General features: G+C 40.9%; 2 protein-coding genes across 2 annotated transcripts; both read left to right on the forward strand.

Moving 5' to 3' along the window:
• The first annotated feature begins 581 nt into the window (after window positions 1–581).
• On the forward strand, window positions 582–7,291 carry LOC117256720 (major intrinsically disordered Notch2-binding receptor 1-like). Its single transcript, XM_033626323.2, has 4 exons — window positions 582–723; window positions 1,727–3,737; window positions 4,169–4,387; window positions 4,726–7,291. The coding sequence occupies exons 2-4, from the start codon at window positions 1,737–1,739 to the stop codon at window positions 4,918–4,920; spliced, it is 2,415 nt and encodes an 804-aa protein (XP_033482214.1). The 5' UTR covers window positions 582–723; window positions 1,727–1,736; the 3' UTR covers window positions 4,921–7,291.
• A 1,781-nt stretch (window positions 7,292–9,072) lies between these two features.
• On the forward strand, window positions 9,073–17,392 carry LOC117256557 (rac GTPase-activating protein 1-like). Its single transcript, XM_033626040.2, has 17 exons — window positions 9,073–9,216; window positions 9,641–9,740; window positions 10,267–10,469; window positions 10,741–10,895; window positions 11,213–11,282; window positions 11,419–11,472; window positions 11,688–11,765; window positions 11,953–12,067; window positions 12,224–12,372; window positions 12,505–12,669; window positions 12,751–12,846; window positions 13,027–13,225; window positions 13,370–13,475; window positions 13,726–13,858; window positions 14,049–14,157; window positions 14,389–14,497; window positions 15,820–17,392. Exons 2-17 carry the CDS (start codon window positions 9,656–9,658, stop codon window positions 15,893–15,895), a joined length of 1,902 nt encoding a protein of 633 aa, XP_033481931.1. The 5' UTR covers window positions 9,073–9,216; window positions 9,641–9,655; the 3' UTR covers window positions 15,896–17,392.
• Window positions 17,393–17,860: the final 468 nt, after the last annotated feature.

Consider the following 17,860-nt stretch of genomic DNA (forward strand, 5'->3'; position numbering starts at 1 on the left):
AGATAATTTAGAGATGTCTTTTCTGATTGTAGCAGAGTGCTGCTACACACCAATGAAAGCCTTGCCCTTCTCTTGCTCTAATGGAGTTTTAAGTACAACCCTTTATGGATGATAATGCAGAGTAATGGGGAAAGTCTGGGAGGGCTGAAGTCTGGCAGACAGCTGTGTGTGTAGGCAGCAATCTAGCAGGCAATTTACCTTGGACCTGATAGTTTACTGTCAGTTTGGAGTGTCAATTAGCAAACATCAATTTTTAATCTGTCCTTTATTCCTGCGCTCAACCTGCACACATAACAAATTATTGCTATGACACACTGAGAAAATATGCTCCAGGACCTGACCTACTCATACACAGTGGGGTGTCCTGCCAACAGTGGGTTTTTTTTTCCTCCCGTGTATCAATTAGAAATATAGGTGCACTGTTGACTTTGCAAGTGTCGTCGCTGATCTGTGGTGAGGGGAAACCGTTTGGATGTATTTTGAGGTCCCTTAGGGGACTGCAAGGACTTGTGGGAAGATGACCTGATTTCTAATTTTCTCCTCTCCTGCCTGTGCTGTGGGCTAGTCGCTGCTACAAACAGAGAAGCCCATGAAAGAAGTGTGACAGCATGAGCCGCCCCGGATCTGTGCGGAATATGGCCTCGCTATCTGCGTAAAACTGGATTTTATTTGGCGTTTTTCATGGACGCAGGCGTCACTGTATTTATCCTTTAATAGATTCAGGTGAGTGGAATACTCCTTGGCTTACCTCTGCTCGAGCTACACCTTCAGTAGTTAGATGTGGACAATCCAAAATGCATTTTATCATTGATGTCCCAGCTCAGGGGATTCGCAATACAGATTGATGCGCCTTTTCCAAAATAATGTCCTGTCATTATCTCATCTTCAGACTGTTTTCAAAGGTGCCTGGATAAAGTTACTAGAGGGATGTCAGTATATTCATCCATAGCCTACATCCCACATTTGTTCAGTAAAGTGGAGAGTATGCCCTGGAGCTGTTAATAGAAATGAGAATATTAAAAATGTCAAGTGAGGAGATGTGCGCAGTGTGACGGCGTCATCGGGTCAGATGATCGGTTATTTTAGGGCCCAAAAATAAGGTCGCTTTCCAACTTAAAGGGCTTTTTCTGTCCGAGCTGAAAAAGTCCACGTTGATTGTCACGTTTCATATCAAATATATGATTTTATGCCGAAACAATATCAGATCTGTAACACTGATGATATTATAACTAAGTGAAACTTGTCATTTAAATCACTGAAAAAATAACTGCTACTACTACTAGAATGGTTTTATTACTATGATTAATATGTCATATAATGATAGCATTAATAATGACTCATGATGTTTTAAAGATAAGAATTAAACAAATACGCTATAGAAGACCCAATACATAACAAAACCCCATAATCCAATAACTATGTGATATTTCTTACTGTTAGTATTTTACACACTATTTTATACAACATACATCATATTCTAAATATTATATTGTCATTCAATGCCTGTGTTAGAGAAAGAGAGTTATTGTTAAAGTTTTACACACACTTATCTGATTGATAATAGGACTTAAATTCTGACTGCAATCATTTTTTATGTCTTCTTATATTGACTTATGTTTCTCTGATATCTTAATAGCTCTCTATGAGTTTTGTATTTTACTTTGAATTGCCACAGTTTTTAAATCAACTTGCTCCTCTTCACCAACTGCCTGGTTTTCCCTCTCAGGTGAGCAGACATGGCTAACCCACAGCAGGAATACCCGAGGGTCCTTCTGGGGATCCTGGAGGAACTGGCCAACATGCGCCAATGGCTGAGCTTCCAAGACCTTTGTCGCATGGTTAGCACCCGTTTTGACCTGGAGCACCTCATTGAGCTCAGGAGTTTGCTGTTTGCAGCTGCCAGCCAGGACCCCTGTTTCCCAGCTACTCTCTTCAGAGACCGGGTGTCCGCCAGAGGCCAGGGGCTATCACCCATAGGAGTCGCTGCCGACATTGTAACTATCTTCAATCTTATTCAGATGACGGGTGGGGCCCCTGATGACAGCCAACCAATGAGAGGCCAGATGGTGCTCCCAGTCGACCAGTCCCCAGGCCCCAGTCTGCCTGGAATATACCAGCTAAACATTCCTGGTCGAGAAAGAGCACGTGCCCACTCTGACTCCAGCGGCAGGCCTATCGATCAGCATTTGCTTTTTCCGAGATCTAATTACTCTGCCCACAAGCGAGGAAGTCTTCCCCCTGATCCTATCTCACTTGTGACATCCCCTCCAATCAGGGCGAGGGCTGTGTCTTTCGACTTGCCTCACACCACACTTTTGTATCCTAGTGGTCAAATCCCTAACGAGGTAATGAAAAACCTCTACCTGCCTTTGGAGACAGACAGTGAGTCCAGTGGAGATTCTGCGCCCATGGAGGTGTTTGAAGCTGAACAGGGACCGCCTGATGTCGACCAGAAGAGAAACATCTTTAGGAAGGACTTCCATAACCAGCCACCTCTAATACCCCAGGTAACCGTTAATAGTGAGTCTCCCAGTCCTGGGCCAGGGCAGAAAGGCTTCGATAATCAAAGCTTTGAGACGATCCAAAATCCTTACCCATCACCAACAGCAGTCCACCAATCACCAGAGCAGCGGGCTAAACATGAGAGCATTGATGACCTACAGGACTCAACTTACTTCGGACCCCGGCCAATCCGAGAGTGGTCCCCCCGGCACCTTCAGCCTCCCAGGACCCAGAGGCCCATGTGGGGCAATAAAAGTCACAGTCTAGAGGACCGGATAGGCCTGGACAGCATTGGAATGGGGATGGAATCACAAGGGGGGCAACTTCCAAGACGATCAACTCCGGCTATCAGCAATTTGGGGGGGTCCTCAGGAGGTGAGAGTGGGGATAGTGGACTGCCATTTGGAGGCGACGGAGTCAAGGCTCAGGGAACTCAGACAGACCCACCGGACACCCGACGCCTCCGTAGCTTGGTCCATGCTGATCGCCTCTCTTTCATGACCTCATTAGACGACCCTGAGTTTGGTGAGGATGACATCAGTGCCATCTTTCGTTTCTTAGATGACATAAGCATGTGTGGCTCCACGGGAGTCCTGCACCCTAGTGATGGAACGGCGTCCATTAATCAGGACACCCCTGAAGCCAGACGAGGCCGCCTAGGTCAGCTCCAAAGGCTTTTCCACTCTCTGGAAAGCAGCGATGACGGGCTCAAGGCCAGTGTCTGTAAGCTGCTGCTCCGTATGAGCCAGATAGAGAGACAACTGGAGTCACTGAATGATGTAAAAGCTGAGATTTCCCAGGTACTGTCTGCACTGCAGCGGCTGGATGAAAAGATCCAGCAGCCTATTGGGGGTGATGCACAAGGCACTGGAGGACGATGGCTTGAGCCTCTCAGTGGTGTCTCCTCTTTTATGAGCCACCCTATAACCCCGTCTGAGTCATCAGAGCCTCAGCCTCTGTCTGTGTCTGAGCATCTGTTTCCGGGGACCAGCACTAGTAGTCTGGACTGGAGCCGGTGGAACCCTCACGGAGAGCAAACAGAAAGCAGCAAGGGTCAGGCTGATTCAAAGGGGGGGAGAGAAGGGAAGAAGGATGCATCATCTCGTCGTACCTCCAAAACCCAGCCTGAAGAGAAAGGTGTCTCTGACTCCAAACAGCTGAATGTCCCTAACTCTGCAAGAGACTGGGCAGTGTCATTCTCGAAAAGTAAAGATGGCAAATCTTCCCATGGACAGGTAGAGTTAAGTTTATTGTGTGCATTTTATTCTGTATTTTCTATTATACAATAAGTACCTAAACAGATTAAACAGTAAACCATTTCGAAGCCCAAAGTACAATACTCACACCATGTGTATATCCATGCCTTGCAGTCACAAAATGCATTAAGCCTGTAGCTGGTCTTGTGGTCTGCTGAGTAGACACATGTGATTGTGTGGTCATTTGACAAGCTTATCATGCTGCTTTGTGGGGTATTGGTTCAAACCTTTACAGTGAACACTGTTTGGTCAGGGCTGCGAAGAAAAAATCTCATTCATTCAAATTAATGTGCATGTTGAGTGGTGGCATTTAGTTAGCCTGAATTTCACATCTTTTTAAAGGTCCAATTATGTGTTGTGAGTACAGTCAATTTAAAAATAAATCTGTCATTGGCCCATTTTCCTTCTAGGCAGATCAATCAGGCAGCACAACTAACCTACTCTCCAAAAAGTCCTCTAACCTGGTGGAACAAGTATTTAACTCGTCCCTGTTCCGCCACAAAGACAGCAGTCTGACCGGTGGGCTTACCTCCGGGAAGATCCTGGACCCCAGATTGTCTGAGGGGAGGGGAAGGCCCATATGGACTGTAGACGACAGAGAAGCGCGAATCTCTCCTTTGGACCTACAGGTATGACTTGTGACTTTGAAAGGGCTACATTATTTTAAAAACACTGAATTAGGTTTTGTTTTCTAGCATGTCTTTTATACAGAGTCAGTGGTTCTAGTCTATAAATGACTAAATGGGATGTGTTGTCTGGATTGTTTTAGTACAATATACTTTTCATGATTACATCATGCCGGCCTAAGAAAAGTGGGGGTAGTAAAATTGAATTTTTTGTCATAAAATAGCACATCATGGTGATTATAGTGATGCACAGCAGGAAATAGTTTACAATATTTAAATTTCCTTTTAAATATGTTTAACTTTCTACTCTGAAAATCTTTAAATGGCATCATGTTCCTCAGACCCAGGAGTCTTTAAATCCCAACAACATGGAGTTCTGGATGGATGACATCTACACTCCAGGCTACGATGCTCTGCTCAGGCGTAAAGAGGCTGATCTCCGCCGGGCCAAGGTCTGCAAGCTGCTTGCGCTCATTGCCACTGCAGTGGTGATCATTCTCATCATCGTCATTCCCATATGTACCATGGGGTCGTGAAGACTCTTACAGGAAGCCCACTTTGTTGCCTGTTTTCTTTTATTTATCTATTTTCAGCAGCTATGTGCTGCACAAAGGAACTTGCACACCATTCCCATGGAGATAAGTAGATGAAAGACTGTGACGCTAGGACCATAAAGCTGGATTGCCAAACAGTTAACATTCAGTAACTCCTTACACATCTCTGCATGCAGCACTGTTATTTATGACATCGTCAAAACAGGAGGATTCACACTGGAGCTTACTTTGAACTCACTCCCTTATGCAGTGACAACAAATTGTAAGTAATCTTGTTAATCTTTCCTCCAAGGGCATAGGTTTCATTTTGACATTAAGGGGCAGGGGCATCCATATGACACTGGGGGTTTGGGAGTCCTCTGCCAGAAATTTTTGAGCATAAACCACATTATTTCTTGCTTTTTGGTGAATTTTTTTATACACCAATTTGTGCATTTCCTCCCCAATTTGTGGTGCAAAATCTTTAATTTTGTAAAGTATGATTACTCTGCTCCCTTTATGTTTTTTTTTTTTCTAAATATAGAGCAGGATGTGTCCCCTGCATCTCCTTGAAACCTATGCCTCTTCTTTCTCCCATTTACTGTCATTTATTTCACGATTTTTGGACCTAATAATTTCAGGTGACTGTAAAAGGAAGTAAATAAGGATGAAAGTTTTAAGTAGTTTTGAAATATCTCTGAGAGCATATGTCTTAACTAGTAATACTGAGCCAATCTCTCTTATTTTGCCTGCTCTTTTCTGTGAAACAACACTGTTACAAATGCATTATGTATCAGCTTCTGCCTTGAGCACTGCCTGACTCGTTCTTGCTGTTTCCCTGAGAACACCACAGGGCTTATTTCACTTCTGTGTAAGATAATAGTTTTATCAGTACATAAGAGTTTTACACCTACAGTTCATTATGGATTCTGTCGACAGGAGCGTTTTTACTTTCTTTTAGTGTGTATGTTCTTGTCCGTTCTTTAAGCAACAAGATATACTGCTCCAACAGACTTAAATCAATAAAAATAATATTTTTCTAGAGATCCCTCCCATTTTTCAAACTGGAGACTATAAGTCTTTTAATCCACTCATGGATGTGTTTGGGTTGGAGTGTTTACCAAGTGTCAGGTTTCAAGAATCTTGTTGTTGTTGTTGATGCAGTGAAGGAAGGATGGAGCTTTTTCCCGTAAACACTTTCTGAGTGGGAGATTCCACTTGTAATTCAATTGATGGGATGTTTGGAGTGCACCTATGCACATTATCTTTTCACTAGACTCACTCGGCCAGAGCTTTTCCACATACCTGCAGACTCACTTAGCACCAACAGTTTCATCTGCAGTCCTTTTACGGATGATGAAAGTAGTCTTGCCAGTGGTGTGACATTCCATTTTGTAAGAACATCCTGTTAACTCAGGAGACATTATATTTAAATCGACTTTTGGTGCCAGCTTGTAAAGTCTATGTGGGGCTGACACAAAAACATGCACTCTTTAAAAATATAATGAAATTCAACATAAGCTGCAATATAACCTTCCTGTGTGAAGCTTGCAATGTTTGATTTAAGTTGAGACTGGTGTTGATTGAACTCTAAGTTAAGGCTGTAACCTATTACAACAACATCAGTAACCAAGTAGTGAAATTTAACTCTTGACACTATCTCAAAACTTGCATTTATTGCAGGGCTATTGTTCTGGATTGAATTATATTTACTAGGTGTTCATGTTTTTTTGTCCCCTCTCTACATTGCTATAAATGGGTGGTTTTGTTTCTGTTCAACAATGGAAAAGCACTTTTCTCCCTTTAAATACCAAAGTGGCAGAAACTATCCACGTCGTTGGGAAAAAAAACACTATATCAAAATGTTTGTTTTCTTTATCTGTATCCGGACCTTTAAACTTCACTTTACTTTGTGTGCACAAATATGCACAGGATGTATAGAGGGTGTGTTCTGCTCCAAAGCATCCTCCTAAGTAGATGTATATCTGCCAAGTGTTCCCCCCTGAGGCTGTTTGTGGATCCATTACCCTTCAAATGGTGCCACTGACGAGGCCTAACCCTGTAGTCAGCACAATCTGCAGGTGCTTCGTCTGAAACTCTGGTGCATTACAGCCTCCTGACGCTCTTTTCACTCCTGAGATGCGCTTATGAAATTTGGAACTTGTTGTATTATCCATGCACCTTTTAGACAGACGAAAAATCTGTGAAGTCATTATTCAGGTAAACACTTTGTCTTAAGAACTGCTTGTAAATGAAAGAAAATATATGCAGGTATTACAGTTACTGGTGTGCAATGCTTTATATTATTGTGGGGGTTGACTTATGTTTCCTGTCTGAATAAACTCGGCAAAGTGGTAACGTGCCTTTTACAATATGTTGTCTGATCTGATAAATAATATATTTGCACCATGCTATAAACATACAGTTAAAAATATTGAGGTGAATGAAAAAATTGAAGACTGAAGGCAACTGCTTTGTTTTGCAAAATGAACTATGTCCCTTTAATATTCTCTTAGTGATGCACTCGGCTGATTCCAGATTATAAATTAATGCAGATTACAGTGATAGTTCACTCAGTTTAAGGAAGGGCAGACAGTGATTGGTGTAAAAGGAGAATTCTGGCAGTTCAATGAACTGTGACTGGAGGAAATGTACATATAGAGATGAATAATTGACTAAGACAGAGGTCTCATATTGACTGACAGATTCTATTATCTCAAATCACCTCTAATGGACCTGAAGAACACACACACACACACACACACACACACACACACACACAGACACACACACAATGTTCTGGAGACAAGTGTGATGCTAAATCAGACTGCCAATGTGTTATAAAAAAACACACAAGCACACACAAATCAGATTTAGTCTATTGTTGAGTTGTTTAAAAATGAATGATGTGTTATGGACACATACATGTAAATTGTTTGCAACTGATTTAGTGTGTGTGTGTGTGTGTGTGTGTGTGTATACCCTCATTAAATGTTGCACAGTAGAGCTGCTGCTGCACCCAGATATGCCATCCGTGGCTGATTAATGATGCTGCTGTGTGCATCCCATGTGCCAGGCCCACAGCAACAGGACACAGTTACTGACTGTTACAAAGGATTTTATGATTTCACACATAATTTCACCACACTGAATTAAGTATTTTGATACACAGTCAGGAAAGCAGGAGGCACACACCTCAAGCAGAACTAGCTCATTTTTATTTCTTGTGCAAACAATGGCTTATATATCAAAGTTATTGAAATTACTGATGGGGTTACCAGGTGCAGTTGATATGTAGATATTTCAAAGAAAGTGACCTCAAGCACAGATCTCATTTTGAAACACCCTGGAGACCCTAAAAGCTACACACACAGCCTGATTTGACACAGATTTTAAGCCAGAGATCCCTATCTAAAAAAATGTTTCTGTATACAGTAGATGAAGAGATACACTGGGTCATTATGAGCAAAATCATGTATTATGTATGCATCCTGTGTCTTGCTGTAATGCATGGAGGACATCAGAAGTCTTGATGTGCAATTCAATAATAATAATAATGAATTGGACGATAGAAAGAGAAAAAACCTTTACAAATGAATATGTTATGTAAACAAATCCATATTTAATTCAACAAGGACTGGGGTTCATGAATTGATAATGAATTGGACAATATAAAGAGAGATTCATATTATTTATTCATTTATTTATACAGTTGAATATGTTAACAGAACCAGTGGGTCAAATTCAAAAGAAATGTGTGTATGCATGATGACATACAATTGATATTTATATTTCTGTAAGATAGACATACTCATAGACTAAGTAACATATTGGTTTGGTATGATACAACTAAATTTCAATGAATGCTGCTTGCTAAAGGTATTTCTAAGACTCCTGGGGAAATATGTTATAATGATAGATGATGCCATATAATAAATGTATTTTGAATATTACAAATATAACATATTTTCTCATAGGTCAACCTCCCTTAGTGAAATATGCTGAGACACCTAATAACCCCCTGTTTTGGGAACCTAATGACATTTGTCTCCACAACCCCCTGCAGTTACACCTCTGTATCTGTGGGGGCGATAGAGCGCTCTGAGCTCCGCCAAATCAGCCGACGAAGAAGAAAACCGGCGCTGATTTTGAAGTTTGAAGAAGAATGTGCAAACTTTATCAGGCAGGTGTGGCTCTGCTGTGGCTGCTGTGGGAATAAACCCTCTAACCTCTGCTTTTAACATTGGACGTTGTTACATTACATGTCAGCCACACTGTCACAGGACACACATTGCACAGGTAAGTGTTTTGTTTTTTCCTTTGACCGGCGTAACGATAGTTAGCTAAGTAAACACCAGCTTGCTAATGATAATGTTAGCATGCCGATAGCGTCACCTCGGGCGCAGTAACGTTCAACCTGGAGCAACAATAATTTAGCTAACAAGTTTGAGAGGTTTGTTTTGGATACAGTGGGGATAAAATCATGGCGGAGGCAAGACGTTAACATTAAAATGAACTCTGTTGTTTGTCTTAAGCACTATAGCTAATGTAGGTTTGTTTCATTTCACATGTTTGAATGTTGAGCCACTGACATAAATGTGTAGTGTCAGTAACGGGCTAATTCAGCACTGACAACAATATAAGACGTCAACAAGATATATGAGGTGAATATGAATTAGCGTTGTCTTCCAGCTCTCTCATTTCTCCCTACTAATGTGAGCAGCTGCAGTAGGACACGATGGAGTCGTCAGTGGTGAACCTGTACAACCAGTTCCAGAGTCTGAGGGCCCAGATGGACTGTCTGAATGAGGGCATTGAACCACGTAAGTTATTTCCACACTGTGTTTTGGTATGTGCCACCTCTTTACAAGGCTGTGACACACAATGGAGTTTAAGTGCTTGTGTAGCGTTCATGAAGTTAAGCTGATCTGCTATGGCATGGTGCTAATGTCAGTAGCAGTAATCCTGGGTGCATTGCCATCCTAAAATGTGTTAGGTGTTGGAATACATTCTTTGCCACAGACTGTGAATGCTAAACTGAATATAGAGCCTTTGCTTCAGGAAGTAAAAGCTGATAGGGCCACAACTGCAGACATGCTGTGCAAACTGATGGTGCAGCCCATGACAAAAAGGGGGGTTAAAACAGCTATTGGGGTGAGGTAAAAATTTCCATTTCAATAGTCCAGACAATGCAGGCCATTTCCGTTTTAACTAACAGGAAAGCACTGTCACTCATTTGTTCACTTTACAGCAGAGGAGCACTTTGACTTTTTGTCTTTAAGGTAATGTGTAATAGTATATTGTACCCAGCAGCAATACAGCAATCTATTTTTCCACTGTCTTTTTCAGAGTTCCTTCAGATGGCACTGAACTTTGAGGAGTGCCGTAAGAAGTGGCTGCGGACAGATGACGAGCTGGTTTCCTGTAAAGAGGTGCTGGCTAAAGCAGAGACTGAAAGGGGAGCCCTAGAGGTCAAACTAAAGCATGCTCGCAACCAGGTGGATGTGGAGATCCGCCGTCGACAGAAGGCTGAGGCAGTCTATGAGAAGCTGGTTGGTTCAACAGTGTTTATAGGTCTTGTGTGTTACCACAGTTGCTTATGGAATAAATAGGAAATTAGAAGAAAGAACAATCTATATGTTTACCTTCAGATAATGCCATTTGTCACTGCACTTGGTAAAGCTCATCTTATCAGTCACTACTTGTTAATATTTTTGGTCTAACTGATGATTGTTCATTATTATAATAATGCACGTTCTGCATTTTTCTGTGTTTTATTTACGGAACTGTCTCTGTCAACCCGCTCGTTTGTGGTTGTAACAGGAACGTCAGCTGCAGCTGATCCGGGAGCTGCTGATATCAGAGAGCAACAGTAATAGTATTCACCTGAGTGAGGAGCAGCGCTCCGCCCTGGCCTTCCTCAGTGCCCACTCCCAGGCAGCACAGGCTGCTAAGGGCAACCTCAACTCCAGTCGAAGGTCAGATCCTTCTTGTCTGGTTCTCAAACAGCTCAACGTGCACCATTTTTTTTTTAGAGAGTAATACAGTAATTATGATTTTAGGCATTTATCTGACCACGCTGCCTCATCTTTCTAGGGCTGTCACTTATATTAAGGGTACTGTTGCACTTTATTTAGCTAGTCAACACACTGTCTGCTATTAAAGAGGTGCAACGTGTACAATGTAGGGAATTCAATATGTAAAATGTAAACGTTGTGTCATTTGCCAGCTGGCCATTAACACGAGAAGTACTTCAGACCTTAAGGTTACATGCTGACTTTAATCTATTTTACAGGTTAACTACCATCGATGAATCGGCTTCTTTGCTGTCAGACATCAGCTATGACCAAACAGATGACTCTCTGGTATGTTGACACATTTTCTTAAAAAGCGTCATTGTAAATTTTTGGAATAACTGCTGACTTGGAGATTGGATAGTGGGACAACAGTATTTGTTAAGTTCATTAGGTGCTAGGGTCTATCTCTCCACTTTACCTGTAGGACTGGGATTCCTCTGCAGTGAAGACTGTGAGACTGCGGAAACGCCCAAAACGAGTGAGTCGTGTCTTCAATCGTATTTTCAATAGATGCCTTCTTGTGTGCGTTAATGATAAAATAATCTTGACATTTTTTCAAAGAGGCAGTTAGTGGCTTGATTCATGTGTTTCTTTGCATCAACACAACTTTGTCTTGCCATATGGTGTACAGTTTTCAGTAGCCAATCCATAAAGCAAGTGATTTTAAAAGTTATTGTACATTCTAACCCACAGCGTTCCTCCAGGAAACTCTCTGAGATTCCTCCACAGGCAATGAAGAAACCACGCTCCACTGGGCGTGCATCAGATAGGGTAATGCTGACCTCTGCTGCTGAATGTACTTTATAACACTGAAATAGTTTGTCTGTAAAAACTTTGGGTGATTAAATTTATTTTATTTTACACAGCAGACAAATAAAATGGTGAAGAGATTTCTTTTAATGTTCATCAGTTTGTTTAAAAAGAACATTTATTTATTTTTTCTTTATTTCTGATTCAGATGAATGAGTCCATAGTGGCCAAAACCACCATCACCCTGCCGGTGAATGGAGGTGCTGTTGAGGCTGTCTCCACCATTGAAACTGTGCCTTACTGGACACGCAGCAGAAAGAGCGGTGAGAACTTTGTGTCATTCCTCTTTAAGGGTCCACACAACAACAAAAAAACAATAACATTAAGACTATAATCAATGCATGATTAAAAAAGTCATTTTGTCAAATTAGTTTCTTCACTGATTTTGGGAATTCACCACCATGTGATTACGTCTATAGTCGCTCCAGCATGGGCTGATACAACCACTACAGACCAATCTGAGACCGCCAGTGAGGCTCCCAGCACACCAGTATCAGATTTCCCAGCCAAGCGCCGAACTGTCAGAGCTGACAAAGGAGGAAAGAAGCACCACTTCATCCCCAAAACAGTAAGACTCTGTACCTATTGATGTGAGAGTTAAGTGTTTCGGATTTGGACTGTAAATCTATCTACTGGCATCGACACTACAAGCTGGTTCACCTTGTTTAAATACTATTACTGTGCTCCCTTTATCACTAAGGTTATCAAGTCTGAGGTCTGTGTACCATGTGGAAGAAGAACAAAGTTTGGCAAGTTGTACCTTCGCTGCCAGGACTGCAGGATTGTGACCCATCCAGAGTGTCGTGACTGCTGTCCCCTGCCCTGTAATCCCACAGCTGTTAGCACTCCTATCAAGAATGCAGAGGTACATTTTTTCTCATTGCTTTATGGCACACTGTTTCTCATCATTTTATGTTTAGATTAATCATATGTATTATGTGTGCAGACCACCCTGGCAGACTTTGCTCCAGTCACCTCCCCAATGATCCCAGCTTTGGTTATCTACTGCATTAAGGAGATTGAACACAGAGGCCTACACGAGGTGAGACAGACTTTATTAAGGTCCTTGTTTACTTGTCACCTTCGGGTTATGCTCTGATCCTTCTCCCTTGAGCGATTACAATAGATAATTTCTCTCTAATTAGTTATCTTGTTCAGTAGTACGGTATCACAGGCAGCCAGACAATGAGAGCTGGTTTCTTTTATCTTTTCCTTGCCCCAGGTTGGCCTGTACAGAGTCTCTGGCCAGGAGCGCATGGTGAAAGAGCTGAAGGAGAAGCTGATTAGAGGAAAGACTCTGCCTCCACTTCACAAAGTGGACGACATTAACGTCATTACCGGTGTCCTCAAAGACTTCTTCAGAAACCTCCCAGAGCCACTGCTCACCTTCCACCTCAACAAAGTGTTCATGGAAGCAGCTGGTGAGTTTCTGAGGCTTGTAGAATTACTTGCTGTATCCGCAGTGGCCTTTATCTGTCTAATGTTACGTTGTTTCTTGAAGAACAAGCTTTTTAAATTGAGGGATTCAAGGTGCTTTTAAATGACTGGTGTTAATGTTGTTGTAGAAATCCCGGATGATGGCAACAGTCTCGCCATGCTGTATCAGGCCATCAGTGAGCTGCCTCAACCCAACCGAGACACTCTGGCATGCCTGATGATCCATCTGCAAAAGTAATTTTCTTTACATTTAAGCAGTGCTATAAAGCTTTTTGTTTCATCCTGTCCCTACTCCCATCTGTTCCCATTACCTTCCACCCGTTAGACGGGAGAAGTGTAAGCAACTACTTGTAAGCCAGAGGCACTTTTGTCCAAATTGTATAAGGTTTGAGAGCAAGCACATTGTAACCTCTTAGCCTGCGGCAGTACAGATCAGCTTTCATTTTAGTTAAGACTGTAACATTTTCTACGTCTTTTTTCACAGGGTCTCAGAGTGTGTAGATACCAAGATGGATATGACCAACCTGGCGAGGGTGTTTGGCCCCACTCTTGTAGGTCATGCTGTCCCTGACCCAGACCCTATGACCATCCTGCATGACACAAACAGACAACCAAGGGTAAAGTGAATAAGAGTAAAAGAATATTTGCTCTGACTATACATTACATTCAGAGGGTTAGGGTTTTATAAAGAAGAACATAGTTGGAGTAGATGGATGTGTGTGCTTTTGTTAACTTCCAGATCAGTGTTTCTGTTCTTTAGATTCTGGTTTTAACTACAAATACTGGATTTAATTTATGTCTTTCCAGATTATAGAGCGCCTGCTCAGTATTCCAGCAAACTACTGGGGCCAGTTTGCTTATCCAGATAATGTAGGCATGGATGGTGTTCACAACACTGATACTCCAGACTTCCAAGGTAAATCACTCAAAGGAGATTACCCAGAATAAAAGCTCCTCCAAAATGTATGGCATGAGTATAAGGCGATGTGTTCTGTTCCACTTTGAAGATGTTTGTCCACATGATATCACAGATAAGAGATTAAAACTACTTAAAAATCAAGCATTTGAACTCAGCATCTTTGGTGGACAAATATAAAAAATCCACTGTGTTAAACTAAGAATGTGTTGATCTTTAATTTGTTTGTAGTGAGCATACTGGGACCAGTGACCACTCCAGAGCACCAGATGATGTCCAAAACACCCTCCTCCAGCTCTCTGTCCCAGCGCATGAAGCAGACCCTCTCCAGCACCACCATGTAAGTTCACACACACTAAAAAACAGAAAAAAACAGGTCCACCAGGTCCACATTCTTCAAATTCTTTTTTTTTTTTTCCAAAAAGTATTTACTCAACTCCATTGTATTTTTTTTAGTCAGGTTTAAGTTGAATTTAGGTCCGGGTATTTTAGTCTCAGTCAAAGAAATGGGGTATCTACAGGTCCTTAAAAGTCTTAAAATGTCTCAAATTAAGTTTTCTTAATATAAAGTCTTAAAAAGTCTTAAATTGTCCTTAATTCAGATTTATTGGGTCTTAAATATTTCTGGTCACATTACCGAGAAAATTTCTCCAGCTGGACAGACCCCCAGTCATTGGACAAATGAAGAATTGCAATAATAAATAGCATACTATATGAAAGCGATGAGATTTTGTTTTCTTTTTACATTGAACACGTTAAACTTAAACTCATCCAACTGCTGTCATTTTTCCTTACTGCTCATTTTGAACTGACATCAGTGTGTTTACTTGGAAAGAGTACATACCCATGTAAAAAGTCTTGAATTTAACTTGGTTATATCTGTAGACACCCTGAGAAAACCATAACTATTTTAGTGTTGTTTTAATAAATGAAAACTGTTGACATTTTAGTCATTTTTAGTCATCAGATTACTCATCAGTCATCAGTTACGTTGAGTCCTCCTGACTGTGCTTATTGTGTGCTGCTGGTGTAGTCCTAATATGGCGTGTGCGGCACAAACAAAACTGCTGCATTAAAAAAAAAAAGTCAAATATTTAATCGCCTCTTTATTGTCAACAAAAATTTTAGTCAGGTTTTTAATTTTTAAACTACACTGAAGTCTAATCTCTTGTAGTCAACAGTATTGCATATTGACACAGTCACAGTTAATGTTTAATGAAATCGGTACCGTCTCACCATTATCTCAGCTTAGTCATGGCGAGGTTGTTGAGAACCGTATTTAGTCGTAGTTTTTGTTAACAGAATTAACACTGTTTGGAATTAATGTGTTGTCCTTGGATGAAATTATCTGTCAGTCGTGTGGTCAGTTAAAACTATAACCCCCACTCATGACTGGCTCCTTGTTAACTTGTGAGCTCCTGCACATTGCTGCTGCAAAGGACAGAACATGAAGGAAAATGCTATCTCTCTCTCTTTGTTTTTAAATTCTCAACTCTCTCCTAAAGGTCATTTACAGATTTTCACTTCTAAAGGGGCTTATGAAACCAATTTCATTCCCCAACATTCGTTTTCACAGTTCTGCCTGTTGCATTTGTTAAAATTACTCATATTAAACTTAAAATTTACCCCCCCCCCCCAAAACCCCTGACCCCGCATTTTTAGATTTGGGAACAAGAGCAAAGCATCAGCTGCCTCTAACCGCCAGTGCAACTTCTTCGCCTCTCCACAACTGAAGTAATGGCAGAGAAGAGAAAAATTCACACATACTGTATGTCTGAGTTACTTACTGCAATAACTAAATATATATATACACATAATCAAGTGGGAAAACTACTGTGCAATTTTAGCATGTAACAGTTTATCACTGAGTTTTTTTTATTATTGAAGTATTTTATACAAGACTTTCTAACAACAGTTTTTCTTTGGAAAAGATTCCTGCATGAGTGTTTGAGTTTGTTTTTATATCTTTGATTACTAATGATTTATTACTGACCAAAACTGTTGTGACATCTATGTGATTGTAAATGGTTTGAGGGCTTTGAACAAGCAACTACTCTAAACCAATTCAAGGATCATTCTTCAGCTCTGTGTTTAACGCTTGGGTTTAATGTTTAAAAGCTATGCATTCACTGGTGTTGGTCCATCTTTGAACCTGTGGTTGTAACCACAGCAACAGGGATGCTCAAGCACTGTGAAATACACAGCTGTATCGGATAAAGATGAAAGAAATGTTGTATAGTATCGGCCAGTGTCTCTTTGTCTTTAGCGTTGGTTGCTTTGTCTCTGCCCTGAAACTGGCATCTTTTATGATTTTATATTTTGTTTTATATTTATGTTGATTATGTGCTACGACGTATACGAATCATGACAATTTATATGATCGATACTGCCATGTAAACACTGATACTGAATGGGAATAATGTTGCATTTTGCACTGTATAACAATCGGTATTCTACCTGGGAATATGTGCCACTAGAGGCTGCTGTTGCACCACTTTTGATATGCAAGCCATAACCAATGAAGATGAGACTGTTTATTATGCACAGAACCAGTCAGTATTACTGACACTCATTGCAATCATCAGATCACTGGAAATGCTTAAAGTTATTTCTGTGACCAATTACAGTTCTGTCAGTATTTTCTCTCTCATAAGCCAGAGAGTTGGGACTCACATCTGTACACTCATCACAGATAAAATCTGGAGCTTCTTTATGAATGTGAAAATTTATTTGCATGCACACACACTATTATAGGTTATTGTATCCACAGTAGCTTTCTTGTACAGTGAACAGTCACCATCACCAGAAATACACAAGACATGACACTCCCTCTGAGGAAATTTCCTCTCTGCTGCTTTCATTGTCACCTTTTCACAAGCTCCAAAATTTGGTGTGATGACTACTGATAACATTACTGGTTCATGTGTTAGAGAAGAAATGTTGACTAAAGCTAACTCACAGTATATAGTCATTAAAACCAAATCTAACCATGTTTTGCCTGCCAACTAAGAAATGTGCATTGTTTGAGGTTGTAAGACTCATCGTGTTTTATACATTTTGTGCATTTATTCCATTATATGGTTCTATTTCTCTGATGAAATACTGTCTAACTAATGTTACTTTCGCCAAAGATTTTGTGGACTGAATGTTAACCCTCATATTTCTTTGTCTTAGCTCATATAAGATCACACAAAAGTCCACAGCTGAGCTAAAAATAAAACATCAAAAGACTGGTTCTTTTGTCTTGGTGGGTGTTGTTCATGCATGAGGTGGGCATGTGGGGTGAGGAGCCCTGCTGAAATGAGGCCCTAGAGCATGTGAAGCACACATGTAGAATGTGTGGGTTTTGTTATCAGCTATTCAACCTATAAAAAAAACCTCTCAGACCTGGACATGGATTAGTGTTACCCTATTAACTGAGTATGCTATTAATGTTGAATCCACGCAGCCTAAAACCTTCATGTTTAACACTCTTCATCTTCATTTTGGTGGTAGAAATTGAATGTTGGCCATTGTTATTCAAGATCTTCAGTGAAAGAGCAAAAGCACAGCGTCAGTTATTCCAAAGCCGACGTGGCACTGAATGATAATGCAATTTGGCTCATTGTTCCAATAGTCATTACAGCTATTTCCATAATCTATTGGGCTGAGTGGGCAGGCGATGAGGTCCAACATTATTATGAATTAAAGCAAGGATCATTTA

Source organism: Epinephelus lanceolatus, chromosome 1 (genome assembly GCF_041903045.1).
Source record: "Epinephelus lanceolatus isolate andai-2023 chromosome 1, ASM4190304v1, whole genome shotgun sequence".
NCBI classification, from domain to species: Eukaryota; Metazoa; Chordata; class Actinopteri; order Perciformes; family Serranidae; genus Epinephelus; species Epinephelus lanceolatus.